Source organism: Struthio camelus, chromosome 2 (genome assembly GCF_040807025.1).
Source record: "Struthio camelus isolate bStrCam1 chromosome 2, bStrCam1.hap1, whole genome shotgun sequence".
NCBI classification, from domain to species: domain Eukaryota; kingdom Metazoa; phylum Chordata; class Aves; order Struthioniformes; family Struthionidae; genus Struthio; species Struthio camelus.
The window spans coordinates 10,676,311-10,690,753 of record NC_090943.1 but is presented as its reverse complement, the minus strand read 5'-3'; the positions used below and the strand labels follow the sequence as shown (position 1 = coordinate 10,690,753).

Below are 14,443 nucleotides of genomic sequence, written 5' to 3'. Positions count from 1 at the left end.
GTTCGAGGAGGAACGACTAAAACCAAATAACCTCCAGCTCCCTCGCGTTGCACGAGTTCAGCGACAGCCCCTGCTTCAGCCAGTGCCCGTCCTGCTCCGTTAGCGGGACAGCGGCCCGAGGTACTCCGGTGAGCGGTGGACGCGGCCGCTCCCGGGGCTCAGGACGGCTCTGTTTACCTCACTTTCCAGAAGGAGGGCTCCCTGCCAGGCCGCAAGCCTGAAGACCCAGGTCCTGAAGGGGCCCAGGCGGTCCCTTCGCCACCAAGCCCTGCTCTCCCAGGCCGCCTCCTCGGGCCTCAGCAGCCTCCCTGCCCCACAGCAGCTCAGGTGCCTCCTCCCGCACCTGCCCACCGCCCCCACCCCGCCAGCGCTCTCCCGGCACGGGCGCAAGGCGTCGCGACGCCCCTAAAACCAGGAGGCCGTCCGCTCCCTCACCTCCTCCTCCGGCCCCGCCCCTTTCTCTCACCGCCCCCCGCCCGTTTCCCTAGCTCCGCCCCCCGATCCGGCCACGCCCCCTCTCGACACCCGCCTTCCCTTTGGCCCCGCCCCCCGCCATCTCGGCACGCCCCCTTTCCCTCAGCCCTCGCCGCCGCCCGGCCGAGTTTGGCCACGCCTCCCTGAGAAGGCGGAGCGCTGGCCGCGCTAGCCCCGCCCCTCCGCCGGCGGTTAGGGGCGGGGCCGGTGTGCGCGCCGGGACGTTACGTCGTGACGCAGCGGAGGGGTTGAGCCGGTTCTCTCCGCCCTTCCTCCTCCTCCTCCTCCTCCTCCTCCTCCTCCTCCTCCTCCTCCTCTTCCTCGCCCCGCCGGTCGGTGACAGAGCAGCGGAGCCCCTGGGTCGCCGCCGCCGCCAGGGCTCGGGGGAGCAGCCGGCGCTGCCGCCGGCCATGGTGGCCCGCCTGCCGCCGGCGGGGCAGGAGCAGGAGCAGGCGCGGCGGCGGCGGCCGCCATTGCGCGCGGGGGCCGCGGGACTATGAAGGATGGAAGCGGACGAGGTGACCATCCGCGAGCAGAACTTCCACAGCCAAGTGCGCGAGTACACGGTAGGCGCCGCCGCCGCTGCCGCGTCCCCCCCCCTTCCCCCCCGGGCTTGGGCCCCCGTTTTGTCCGCGCTCGGCCGCGCTGCCCCTCGGCCCCGACCCCCCCCACCCCCCCGCCAACCCCGCTCCGCTGGCCTGGGCCGTCGCCTCGCCTGTTAGCAGCAGCCGCCTGTTGTGTGTGCCCCCCCCCCCCCCGCCCCGGGGCGGTGCGTGGAGCGACGTGCTGGCTGGCAGGTGAGGGGCACAGCTCCGTAGCGGTGCTTCCCTCGCCTCGTGCCTCCAGCGACGTGCCCTGGGCGCCGCGCATCGCGCTCCTGGGCGCTGCGGCACGCTTTCGTGCTCTTCAGCCTTCAAGCGCGACGTTGTGACTGCGAGGCGCGCATGGGACTCCGTGTTGTTGCTTGTGATGTTACAGCCCTTCTGTGTTTTGCTGCTGGCTGCGAGAATACGTTGGTCACAGGGGACGTGTATTACCTTCATTTTTTCCTAAACCCTGCAGGTCACTCTCAGCGCTGCTGTGTGCCCCACGTTCTCCAAAGGGAATAATGCAGGGCACAAGCAGCGCCTGGGCCGTCTCATCCGCCTCAACCTCTTGTGGTGAAGCGTAGAACTAAAACTTACACCTAGAGGTGTAACGGGTTTGTTGCTGGACAGCCTCATGACCTTTGGAGGACTATTCAAAGCCTGTAGAGGTGTTCTGATGAAGACTGTCTTTATGCTGCTTCAGTTAGAGGACAAAAATGTATGCTACACATACGAGTCATGCAGTTTTGTTGTGCCACGTGCCATCCTAACTTGGCTGGCTAGTTGTTTTCTCTTTGCAGTTCCTACTATATCAAAATGGATTTCCTGAATAAAAATATGATTTCATAGTTTAGATTTATTTTTCAGCTCTATCAGGAGACAACAATATATATCACTGTTAACTGATTTATGTGGGCCCATGGATAGGTTATTTTATAAAGGAGATTTGACTGGATGCCTGATGTATTAGTTTCTTCTTAACGTTTAGTTTCTTAATATATATAGAACTTTTTTTTGTTTGGCAGAATTATATTTTCTGGAGCTTTTTGTTTAAGAACACCAAACAAGTATGTATGAAGGACCCTCTTAGATTTTTCAGACCCTTCTGTTTTCGGTGAGTGCATGTGGGGTATGTCATGAGAGCAGTGAGCAGTGGAGGGGAACTGAAGGAATAATGTTTTCCTATAAAGAAGTCTTTAAGTGTTATCTTTATCTTGTTAGTAGTATGAAAACATATATGTATATGCAAATCATAAACCTCTTCTCGATTCTAGCATCTGTCTTTTCCCTAGTGTCCGTTTTTCCATTTGTATTATTTTGTACTCTGAATACATCCTTCATTCTATTGTTCCTCAGAGTCCTTTTCCGGTATATAGAATGCTACATACCACGTTTTTGTACTTTGTGGAGACGAACAAATTTTGAGTGGCTATGTCCAGCCTCTCCAGGTACTGTTACAAATAGTCAGGATCTATAGAATCCTAAAGGAAGGAATCATCTATGTTGTGGTTACTTCTTTAAAGCTTTTTGAGCCCCCTAGAGTGATTGTTAACTATTCTTATCCGTGTAGTCTTATGAGAAATCGCATATGACATGAATATGTATTTTAGAGGCAAAGTGATGCTTTATTTGGACAGTGGAGTCCGAATATTTAGTGAAAGACTTCTTATTCTTGAACCTGTACTTTGATCTTTTAGTTTAGTGACAATCCATCTATGTTATTGTTTTAGAAGTGGGGGTAATGCTAAGAATATCAGTTCTAAACCATGCATTGGCACAAGTTATGTTCTTGTCTCTAACTTATATATAAAAACCACAGGGTTTTATGAGTGTGGAAAATTGCTGCCATCCGCAACTGAGCAAGACAGTCTCATATATAACCTTCTTGTAGGTCTTAAACAGTCACAGAAGTATATTGCAAGTACGGTTGTTGCACAGACTTGTTTCCCTTGTAGTCAGTTGAATCATAACGAAGTAAATAATGCTACATGTAAGTGATGTGCTCTAGGATAACGTCCCCCCACAACCGCTCCTGCCCTTGCTGGTCATGAAGTTACCCAGTGAATATCCTTTCTTAAAATAAGCAAATAAACAATGCTGTGCAAATAAACTGTACTGTGAGCAATGGGTAATGGATATAATAATCCCTCTCTCAACTAGACAAGGGAATGTGTTCCACTTCCTTACACGTGCAGAGGGCTTTTATTGCAGGTGCAGTGGGGGCAGTGAAGCTGTTAATAGAAGGATGTGAAGTTTGCTGTGTAATGTTATTGTGGAGGGAACTTCTACTTCCCTGTTTATACAAAAAGGTCAAGTTTATGCAATCTGGCAGTATTCTAGTGCCTTTGGAGACCTTTTTTTGTCTGGCATAGACTTTGATTCCTTTTCTCATGAAAATATTATTTTTATCTTCCAGTAAAGCACAGTGAGTTGATGTCGATAAAGTTTTTCTTCCTCTCTTAAATTTTTTCATTTTCTTCCTTAAGTGGATGTAGAATTCATAGATTTTGCTTTTTGATGAAGTTAAGTTTAGCGTGACTTTAGAACTTCACTGTAATGCTTCATTTCTATTTTATCTGTCTTTCTGAGCTGACACACCACAAACTTTTCCATAAAGTTGTGTTATATAATAGAAATCAAAGGCTTGTTATTCTTCTCCTCTCTTTTTCTGTAGGTGCCAACTTCTGATAATTCCAGTTTTGAAAGAGAAATGCTTCTGACATGCTTATAGATAGAACAAGGGTGGTACAAGTTTTTTAATAAACCAGGAGTCTACTTCTAGCGTGACGGTCTCTATGACCTAATGCGTAATTGAACAGAGGCCCATTCATCTCTTGACCTCTTGTTTGGAGTGTCAATGTAGTACTTGTTTTTGCAAGAGGGTACTTGTTTGCAAGAAACTAGCCTACCTTGTGTTTTGTTGCCTCGTTACTGGTAGGAGGTTAAATCTCTAATCCAGTTTCAGAATGGTTCTTCAAATGTTAATCTGTTATTTTGAGGACCTCTTGTCTGGAGGAGTTACTGAAAAAAACCCAAACGCTTTCAGAATTGAAGTCATCTTAAAATTCAGAATCAACAGATACACTGGGCTCTCAAACTCCATGTTTAATAAGAGACTGGAGACATAACAGAACCATGATTTTGCTCCAAGTGAGTGGGAGCCCTGACTTCAGTGCAGCTGGAGTTGTGCTTGGTCTTAATTGGAAGGGACATCTTTCTGAAAAACGGCTTTAGCTGGTTACAAAATACAGGAAGGTGTGTGTGGTTTGTATCTGATCAACAGTTATGTAAAAGAATAGTAGTAAGTTGCAAAGGCCAGGTGATGTTTTGTGCTCGTCTGATACTATCTGTTATTTTTGTACTCTTGGTTTGCCTTTTTTCATCGCATGGATTCACTTGCAATGTGCTGAGATCCTGCACGCCCATGGAAGATACTTGAGCTTTTGGGGAAACTGTTTTTCCTTAGTGTGCTGTTATTATAATATCTGTTTATACAACACAGTGTTCCAATTTCTGCTGGTATTGTTGTGCACCGTTTATTTCAAACCAAACCATGTAAGTGCAGTGGTTTGTTTCAGTCTCTTTGTGTTCCTCTATATTTACTTTTTAAGTTATTATTTCATTTTTTTCTACTTTGAATCTCTTTTTTTTTTTTCCTGTGATGTTAGCTTTTTAATTTAGATGTAAACGGAGGAATAATATCAAAAAGTACAGAATAGAGGATTTTGAGTTTGCAGTGTGCTTGCAGTTAAGTTGTGGGGAAAACTGCGGAAGAAAACAATTTGATAGCCATAGAGTTATTAGTCAGAAAGCTTAAGAACAAGCATGGTACATTTGGAAATAACGTAATTATACTAAATATATCATGAGAAAAATCAGTCCTGGCAGAATAGGTTCAAATACAAAAGGGTTATTATAATTCTAATTGCTTCATGCAAGTCCAGGCAGATGTTGAAACTGGTATAATATGTGGTTTAATGATTAATGTCTAATGCCTTCATACGAAGGACTAAGTGTTTTAGGAGGTGTTAGACTTCAGATGCTAGATGCTTGGAAAAACTTAATTTCTCTACTTAATGCAATTCCCCTTAAAAGAGGGCTCTTCTCAACCACATCACTTTTTAACTTATTTTTACTTCAAGTGTATTAAGGATTTTTTTTCCTGTTACAACTGATAGATATGGATTTTGTCCCCCTATTAAATAACTAAAAATAACTTCCAACACTTTAAAAGGGTTTTTTTAGATAGTTGCAACTGTGTATGTGTTTTGGATTTCTGACTGCAACTTCACACTGATATCACTATGATATCACTAGCTTCCCCCCGCCCCCACCAACACTTTTCAGGGCGGAGAGATGCTTGGGATTCTTCTTCTGTATAAACTAGCGCAGTGTGATTGCTGCTGGCATTTGTCCCATATATGGCTGTAAAATGAGTAAGGACGTTAGAGCCCTATAGTCCTGTTGCTAACGTGTAATTGTTTGTGACCAGTTCTGTTTCCTTAAATTTGTGCCACGGACAAAAGCTGTAGTCCTAGCAGAGCCTGTTTTATGCCAGAAGCGATGCTATTCTAGTGGTGGGCCGGAAGGAAAGTGCTGACTAGAAGCATTGGTGATTCTTTGAGAACAAACTTATTAAAAATGCTTAAATCAATTTTGTTTGAATATTTGTACAAGTTCATCTTTTGTCCCACAGAGCCAATGCCTTTCAGTTTTTAATCTATGCTTTGAAAACCTGAGCGATAATTTGTATTGTAAGCTGCTTACATCTCGTGTATAATTTTTGTCCTTCATTTCTCAGATTGCTTTTTTTTTTTTTTCCCTGTTTTGGAAAGGAATTGTAACAGTGAGTAAAGGAGTATTTATGACAGTGGCATGAGATGTAAACCTGAAAGATAGGGGCATATATAGTTATGTATATAAAGGGTTCACATCATTGTATCATTTTTAAAATATACCTCTACTTTGTAAACAGGGGTGCAGTACTGCACCCTTCTTTATGAAGTGTTGAGTCATCTTCTGGCTGCCAGTGCCTGAGGTCAGTCCTGATACATCCATCTGGAATCAATACAAGTCTCTAAATACTTGGCTGAGACAAGTGGATAGAGAGATGCTTATTCCCACAACAGAATCAACTTTTGGAGAGTTCCACTTTTTCCATTTACATAAAAGCATGGAAGACTGAAGTGTAAAAATTGTTTCCATCACTTGCAGTTCAGAATAACTCTTCTGGAGTACTAGTGTGTTTTATTTTGTAGTAATAGTTGACAGAAGGAAGGATATGTTTCGTGGAATGTACAGACATCTGTTCAAGGTCTCTCTCTGTCCCAGAAAACTTAGCCTTGATAATGACAAGGTGCAGCAAGGAGTTGCGTTAAGAGACAGTGAAGGAACTGACAGCAAACACATCCACCTATTGTATAAGACCACAGCTGTTTTGTCTGGTGTGATTTCTGTTGCTCTGAGTGGGTAACTGAACAGATTGTGTCACTGTGTTCTTTACCATCTGTACTGTATTATACTTATTATTCTACTGTGTTATAGTTGCAATTATTTGTTATGAAGGAAACAGGAAAGCGTGTTAGAAACTGAGCCAGGGAAAGCTGTGGAGGTACTGATCTAGCGCATCTAGGTTAGGTTAGTAAAATAATGCTTTTCAGCTCAACAGCCGAGACGAATCATAATTTAAAAAAAATGAACCAACTCGTATTTCCACATCACTGGTTAATTTGATGCTTTTTGTTTTGAATTTTGTGAGATTTTTGTGGGTTTTCTGTTTTTTCTTTTTTAAAGAAAAGTAGTGGAAATAAAGGATAGGATTAACTAATTGGAGAAAGATGGCTCAGTGGTTATAGTGCTTACTTTGAATGTGGAAGGTTAGTTTAATTCCTTTCTTGATGTGGATATAGGGTGGACTTTGGGTTATGACTTCCAAAAATGATGTGTAAGTTTTTTTTGCGTTTAAGTGCAGCAGGTGCTGCATCTGGGGTGTCCTACCTGGCTGAATATAACTAGGCTCAGGAGCCATATTTACTAACTAGAGATAGTGACTGACTTATGCGGAGTGAAGTAGTGTCAATGCAAACTTGAGGTGGGCGAGGCTCTTCATGGATATGAAACCTAAGTGGGGGAAACTCTGAGTGGAAATTGTGGTGTTTGTTTTTTCTTTTTTTTCCCTCTTTCTTTCCTCGCTGAACCTAAGCCTGACTACTTTGTTTTTTTCGTCTAGAGTTGCTAAACACATTTGCACTGAGTTTTTAATAGTTGTAGTCTGTGCTGAAACCAACTTTTCAGTAAGCTTATGTCTAATTTCTCCCTATCTTCCTGCCCCCCACCAAAAGACAAACATATCCAAAATAAGTTTTTATTTGGACAATTGGTCAAGTATTAGATGGATCTGGATGAGATGATGGGTTGTAAGTGGAACAGGGTTATAATGAACATCTCAACCTTTGCTTCGGTGTAGGGATGCTATGTGTGACTGACTGTGTAAGGCAAGAGTGTCTGAAAAGAGGTGTCTCCAGAGATGTTGAGGAGGGTTGAGTGGCAAGCGAAGTGTATAGCAAAGTAGCAGAGGAGACGGTGGCCATGTTAGAGCGGAAAGGGAGTTGGAAACGCAGTGCTGATGAAGTTATGATAAGTGAGGGAGACTTCAGTTCTGATGTTACGTCCAGTGGCGCCTGGGGTTAGGGAAGACCATCCAAATGAAACCTTCAAACACTATTTGAAGGTTATATAGATGTGTGTGTGTTTGTTGTTGGGTTTTTTTTCTTTTAACTGTAGTGCTTTCTCCTGTCTTGTCTTTCTCCCTGCCCCATTGGATTTGGTATTTATTATCATTTAGGAGGGCAATGATAACTCTTGTTGAGAGTCTTAACTTTTGCAGTATTCTCTACTCTCCCTTTCTGCCCCTCCCTGCTCCTCTTACCTTGAAAACCACTGAAGCTTTCCTATAAACGTGAATTTGCGTCAAATGACGTGAGACGTTGACTCCTTTGTAACTATAAACCATTAATGTTTAAGAGGTTGCATAATTTGTTGCACTGCAACAGGAGAGACTTTGAAAGTCATCGTTATAGTTTTTATACAGTAACTGTTAGAAGCCTTGGTTGTTTACACTGTAAAATCTAAGCGTACAGGTGGGTGGAGATGACCTAGAATAAGATGCTCTGGTAGCTTCCTTGTTAGCCATTCGTGTGACAATTAGAATTACTTCATGCTTTCAGTAGCTTTGATCTGTTGCTTTTTGAGGCCTAGTGTGCTCTCATGAAGATGGTGGCAAAACACGTGTTGACATTTCACCAACTTGGGGGTGAATATGTGCTGTAAAGTTGCTGAACTTCTTCCCACACAAAGATTCCTACTCTCTTGATTGACTGAAGATGGCAAAAGTTGTTTCTAACTTTAGGCAACAGGTATCTAAGAACCACCCCGGTTCCTTGTGCTGTTTTAATATTTGAGGCCTCTGACAACTGGGGTTCAAAGTAATTTGATTAGCTGGAAAATGTTATGCTGCAGAACTTTACTTCGGTTCATCTGTTTGTATTTCGTGTTCTCTGCAGCAGGTAGCACGTGTATAGGTAGCACGGAAGTCAGTGTGCCAGTGTGAAATCCGCGTGGAGTGGATAGAAGCAGCAGATGTGCTGGATTCCCCTCTTTCCTGCTGGTTCCCAGTAATGCTGTTCCTAGTGCTAGGCTCCATGATTATCATCTGAACGCGCTGCTTCACAGTTTTGCTGTTGACCTTAAACCCTGTTTTGTCTCCCATATCCCACTTTTTCCATTACCTAGTTAAACTTTCTATTTTTGACGTGCTTAGCCGATATGGTGAGTTAATGATGGATTTGTATTGAATTTGACAACAGCAGTGTGTCTAAAATTTGAGTTTTTGAGACTGTGATAACTTATAAATGTCCGATTTTTGTGGAATAGAAATCTGCATAATTGGAGGAATTAAAAATATATGCATTGTAGTTTAAACATGGTTTTACTTATGGAAAAAACTGAGATGTACTACTTAAATTCTGAAATATGTATGTGTGGGAAGAAAAGGAAGAGGATTTTAGATACATTAGGAGAAGAAAATTCAGTAACTATCTTCTGAGATACATCTGTCTTGCACTGGAAATTAGTATTAGCTGAAGAAGCTATATTAATGCAAACAGATGATGTTTAAGAGTTTTGCATCAGTGATGCTTTCCTATGAGCTTATTTTTAACAGAAAGGAATAGTCATAGAATGACTGCATATACTGTAAATGATTATTGTAATTTGGTATAAACACGTTGAATAGTGCTTTCATTTGATGCCAGAATATTTGCACGATGTAGGTCAGTGGTGTTGGTGTTAATTCTAGAAGGTATTTTAAATCTTACTCTAATTCTGAGAAAATATTCTTGAATTTAATTTTGATGGCGATGTTGCAGTCCTTCAGCGGCAGAGTAAAATTTTTCGGAGGTCATAGTTTTTGAACGTATTACTGGGTGTAGAATACGCTACCCTCTACAAAGTTGTAACAGGCCTATTACTGTGGTTCGTAGAGGAATCTTAGAAGATGAATGTTCATCTTTATACTAGAAGTTTAGTGAGGAGATGAGAATAACTTGTTTTTCTCCTTTTATCCAGTAACATAAATACTTTCCCATTAAGCATATAAAAGTGAATGTAAAAGTTAATGGATCTGTAAACTGCTTTGAATTCATTAGTTTGAAGTGGGGCTCTGCTGCTGGTAAAGTTAGCTTGAAGAACGTTTTAAAGTGAATGATATATGGAAACTACCTTCTATGGGGCTGTAGAGGCTGTTCTTTATTTTCAGTTGAGCCGTATTTCTAGCATGCAGGATGTGTTTTGCTTTTTCCGACTTTATTAGATCCTGGAGTTTTTTCCTTTGTGAGCAACTCTAGACACCCAGCTTCTGAACCACTTATATATTTTTTTGAACTTAGGAACCAATAAAAAAAAGTCTGGGTCAGCCTCATGTGCATGTGTTAGGCTAATGAGGTCCTGAGAGAAGACTTAAAATGTTTGTGCGGGAAATCATAGTTTTAGAGAGCTGTGTTAATGAGTAGGCCATCCATAGTCATAAAGCATGCTTGACATTCACAAGTTTGAATTTTGCATGTTATATTAAGTATATAAAACTACTTGATTGAATTAAATTGAACAAAGCTAAATGCAAAGTACAGTTTTCAAGAATAAATTGTTCATATCTCATTTTGAGTGAAATGGCATGTCTAAAGCATGTAATATTATGAACGCCAAGGTCAAATTTAGAGCAGAGCTTAAAATTGGTGTTTTCTTTTGGGGTGTGTGTGTGTATATTAAAATATATAATAAAACAAGTGTTTTCTAGGTAATTTACTGTTGATGTATCCAAACCAGATGGAGCGCATTGCTTGCTTCCTTGATGTCAATAGGATAGTAGTTATTAGAAGTAAATTGAGGAAAACTGTTTGTCTCCACCTGTATTTTTTCCACTCATACTTCCTGCCATCCATTCCACATGTAAACAGAAGTTGTTGCCAAGTAGGACAGCGGGCGGAAGCTTTTCGGTTGCTGTGTGGCTTTTAAATACACAGCTTGAATAATGTAGCAGCATGAGAGCAATAATAGGTGGGTGTACAATGCTATATTTAGTTGTTTTATGTTATTGAAATTAAACCTTAGAAGTACAACAGTACTACTTTTCCATGGGTAGTGAGCACGTTTAAGCAAAACATTCAGAGTTCTGTTTCTAATTCTTAAACCTATTCTTAAGCATTCTACAGCGTGGTATTAGGCAGGCTGACTTCTGCCTTCTCTTTCCTCTGTGCTTTTTCTATTTGGGGGAAAGGACACATTCTGTAGAAGAGCTGCAAGCAGTGGAGATAGTCTTCAGTATGCGTATAGCCTTTTTCTTCCATACCTTTTGAACAGCAATGCTGGTTGGATGTAATAGCATAAATCTTTTTTTCTTTTTTTCTTTTTTTAAATTCTGGCATTGATAATACTTTAGAGTTACACCCTTCGTTCCTTTAGTTCTCTGGATCTTCTTGATCTTTTATTTCATACATAACAAAGTAAAGTGCTGTTGACTGCTCCGTGTCTGCTTTGCTGCTCCACATTTACTCTCCCTATTCTAGTCTTTAATGTGCGATCAGGAAGGAAGAAACGATTGCTTGTTCGCTTTGACTTCCTCATGCTTGAAAGCGTGCTACTCTCATTGAAGTTAGACACTTTTAAGCTTATCAGGGTCAGATAACTTTTATCTACCAGTCTTAAAATTGCCAGTGGAAGAGTTCTCTAGAGTGTTATTGTAGATTTCCCCCACCCATGAACCGATGGGGAAATCCCTGAAGACTGGAGGAAAGTGAGTGTGCTGGTATTTGGTGAATGAGGTGATGGGTAATAGTCCTGTCAGTTTGCAGACTCTGTCAGTCATGCAAACCTGACAGCTGACACAGAGTCTTTTTTTAAACGCAGGAAACGAAAGGGTAGAAATAAAAAGCTCGCCTTTTCATAACAGGAGGGTGTTACCAGCACAGTCACGCAGGGGTCTGCACTTAGACTAATATTTTTAAAACACATTCGTAAATGAACTGGAGAAGGGTCTCAAACTTTCCATTGGTATGAAATTGTTCAGGATAGTAGAAATGAGTGATGACTCTAGTCTGACCTCCTGCTCAAAGCAAGCTTTGCTATGTGATCAGACCAGGTTACTCAAGGCTTTATCCGGTCGAGTCTTGAAAACCTTGAGGGTTGGAGATTGTACCTCCTCACTAGGCAACTTGTTCTGCTGCGTGACTATTCTCATGGGAGTTTCCTCTTACATCCAGTCTGAACTTCTTGTTTCAACTTGTGCCTGTTGTGCTTTATCCTCCCACCATGCCCAGCTCTGTTTCCTTAATAACCTCTTCTTAGGTACTGGCAGGTTGCTTTCAGGTCCCCTCCCCACCCCCCAAAAAACCACAAAAAAACCAAAAAAAAACCCCAAAAAAACAAAAAACCTTGTCTTCTTCAGGCTGAGTCAGTTGAGGTCTCTCAGCACAGAGCAAGTGCTCCAGCCTCCAACCGTTTTAGTGGCCTTCCATTGAAATCACTCCAGTTATCGATGTCTTTCCTATATTGGGGAGCCCAAAACTGGGTGCAGTATCTAGATGTGATCTAACAAGTGCTGACTAGAGAGGGATAATTATTTCCCTCTATCTATGGTTGTGCTTCTGTTAACATAGCCCAGGATGCTGTTTGTCATCTTTGCTGCCAAGGCGTGCTGTTGGACAGGAACTGGGCAGTGCAGCTGTATGCTTTCATACAGTAGAAACTACAGTTGTGTTTCCTGTACAACAACTGGGGAGAATATAGTGTCATGTAAATGAAAGTTGTCAATTGTTCTGTACACTCAAATGTAGCTGTTAGTATGCATGTGCTAATTACAGTTGGGAATGATGGCTGTATCCTGTGTATCAAGAAAACTTACAGGATTTGCATTTTTTTCCTCTCAGTTTTATTCACTCAAAAAAGCAGCTCATGCTTCTCGAGCAAAGGCTTTCTTAGAATGAAAGCGTGGCTCTAGCACTCACAACAGAAGAGGATGATTTACCAAACCAAACCATAACTTTCAATGCTAAAGTGTTGAAGTTCATCCATATGGAGAAATTAGTGTCAGTTGATCTTTAGTAACTGCCGGGGGGTAAGTACAAAGTAATTTGAGTTATTAAGACGTTTGTTGCTTGCATTTAATGTCAGAATCTCCAGCACCAGCCCCTGTGATGCACACGCTGAACCATATGCAGTTTGTCTGCAGCTCCATCCTCGCAGGAGTTTAGAGCTGTCTAGTAAGGGCTCAAAAGTATGAGCCTCTCTATGGAAGAGGTGGATACGAGATACCTAAGAACGTAATACAGGGCATCTCGAGAAGTAGCCTTGCTTGGCAAGCCCCACGTGTAGCCTAAGTAAGAGCATAAAGCACTTCTTTTTGCAAAAGAAGGTGAAGAACTCCAAAGGAAGATGGATTTATTTTAGTTGACCTACCGGAGGCTGGTTTTCTTCCACCCAAAGAGATGTGAATGAATTGCATGCTCAAAGTCCACAGTCGTCATAGCGTGCCACTTGGTGAATGGGAGCCCCTAGAGCAGGCATAGAGTTGATGTATTTTGTTTTCAGCTGCTAGGTGGTGTGGAGTGTGAAAATGAACCCAGAAAAAACTAAGAATTGCTTTGCTTGGCTGTTTGGGTCTAACAATATAAAAATCTCACATTGCTCTTAATTTCCTTTATTTAAATTTTTCCTGGGTTTTGAAATCCTACGACAGTTGTAGTTGGGTTCTTGTGCAACCTGTACTCGGTAGAGTAAGATAAGGTGAGGCAGAAAATGAAGAATTTGTACCAAACTGAGAATACACTCTGCAGGCAGCCTGTGTAGTGTGTTTTTTTTTTTTTTTTTTTTTTTTTGATATGGCTGGTCAAGCTTGTACTGAGTGTGTTTCCCCTATAGTGGGAAGACATACCACAGTTAAGTTTAAAGTAGCTTCTTAGCAACAGTCTAAGTATGGCTACACGGAAGTGATCATGGCTAATGTGTTCCACTGTAAAGTTAAAATATCAATTTAAGGAAATTTTAAAAGGGAAAGCTACTTTCTTTCTCTCTTTCAGTTGACACTGTATCAGTGAAGGTTGGTAATCCTGATTGATCACCATTGCTGTGTACATTCTCTGCACAGTGTTTTCACTGTTTCATCAAATCAAACCTCAGATACTGGAAGAGCTTAAATCAAGCACCAGTGAAAACACCTTTTTGCAGAGAGTTTGAGGTTATCAATAATGTAACTTGACCCAGATTTGCTACATTTGTAGCGTTCTTGTCTTTTGGTAATTCTTATTGTAGAAATGAATGACGTCATAAAATACTACTTTTTGGTTGCAAACATTACTTGTATGATTTGGGTTTAACAGAATATCCTATTTGCTCCTATGTGTTATTGTTGCATATTAAAGGATTGAAGTTGTGGATTTTAAAGTATGTAGATTCTTCTTTCACTGAAGGTATTGATGAAGTTTTGTGTATGATGTGCTTCTTGGAATCATGTCTTATTTCACTATGTCTACTTGGCTATGAGCATTTGTTTTTTTTTTTTTTTTAAAGTTGGGCTGTTAAGATGGATATCTTTGAAGCTGTAGGAGTATTGTTAGATTGTCCTTTTTCTCCCAAGCCAAGGGCTAAATCCAGAAAATATATAGGCAGCTATTGGCTAAACTGGAAGAGCTGTGCCTCAGTAGAGGAGCTATGAAGTAAACAAGAACCGTCTATAGTGTACGTGGCAATAAGTGTTGCCTTGGAAGAAAGCTACATTGGCTTTTCTCAGGTATTGGTATTAAGAGCAATCTTACTTGACTTTCATGAAAATG

General features: G+C 41.9%; 1 protein-coding gene across 2 annotated transcripts in view; it reads left to right on the top strand.

Annotated features, from left to right (window-relative positions):
* The first annotated feature begins 783 nt into the window (after positions 1-783).
* The window catches only part of LMBR1 (limb development membrane protein 1), a 74,088-nt gene continuing 60,428 nt past the window's right edge, over positions 784-14,443 (top strand). The window contains exon 1 of one of the 2 annotated variants that reach the window (XM_068934279.1): positions 784-1,040. In XM_068934279.1, coding sequence (XP_068790380.1) covers positions 978-1,040 — 63 coding nt within the window. In that variant the 5' untranslated portion in view covers positions 784-977. The remainder of the gene's footprint in view (positions 1,041-14,443) is intronic. The other variant, XM_068934280.1, reaches the window with a different exon arrangement.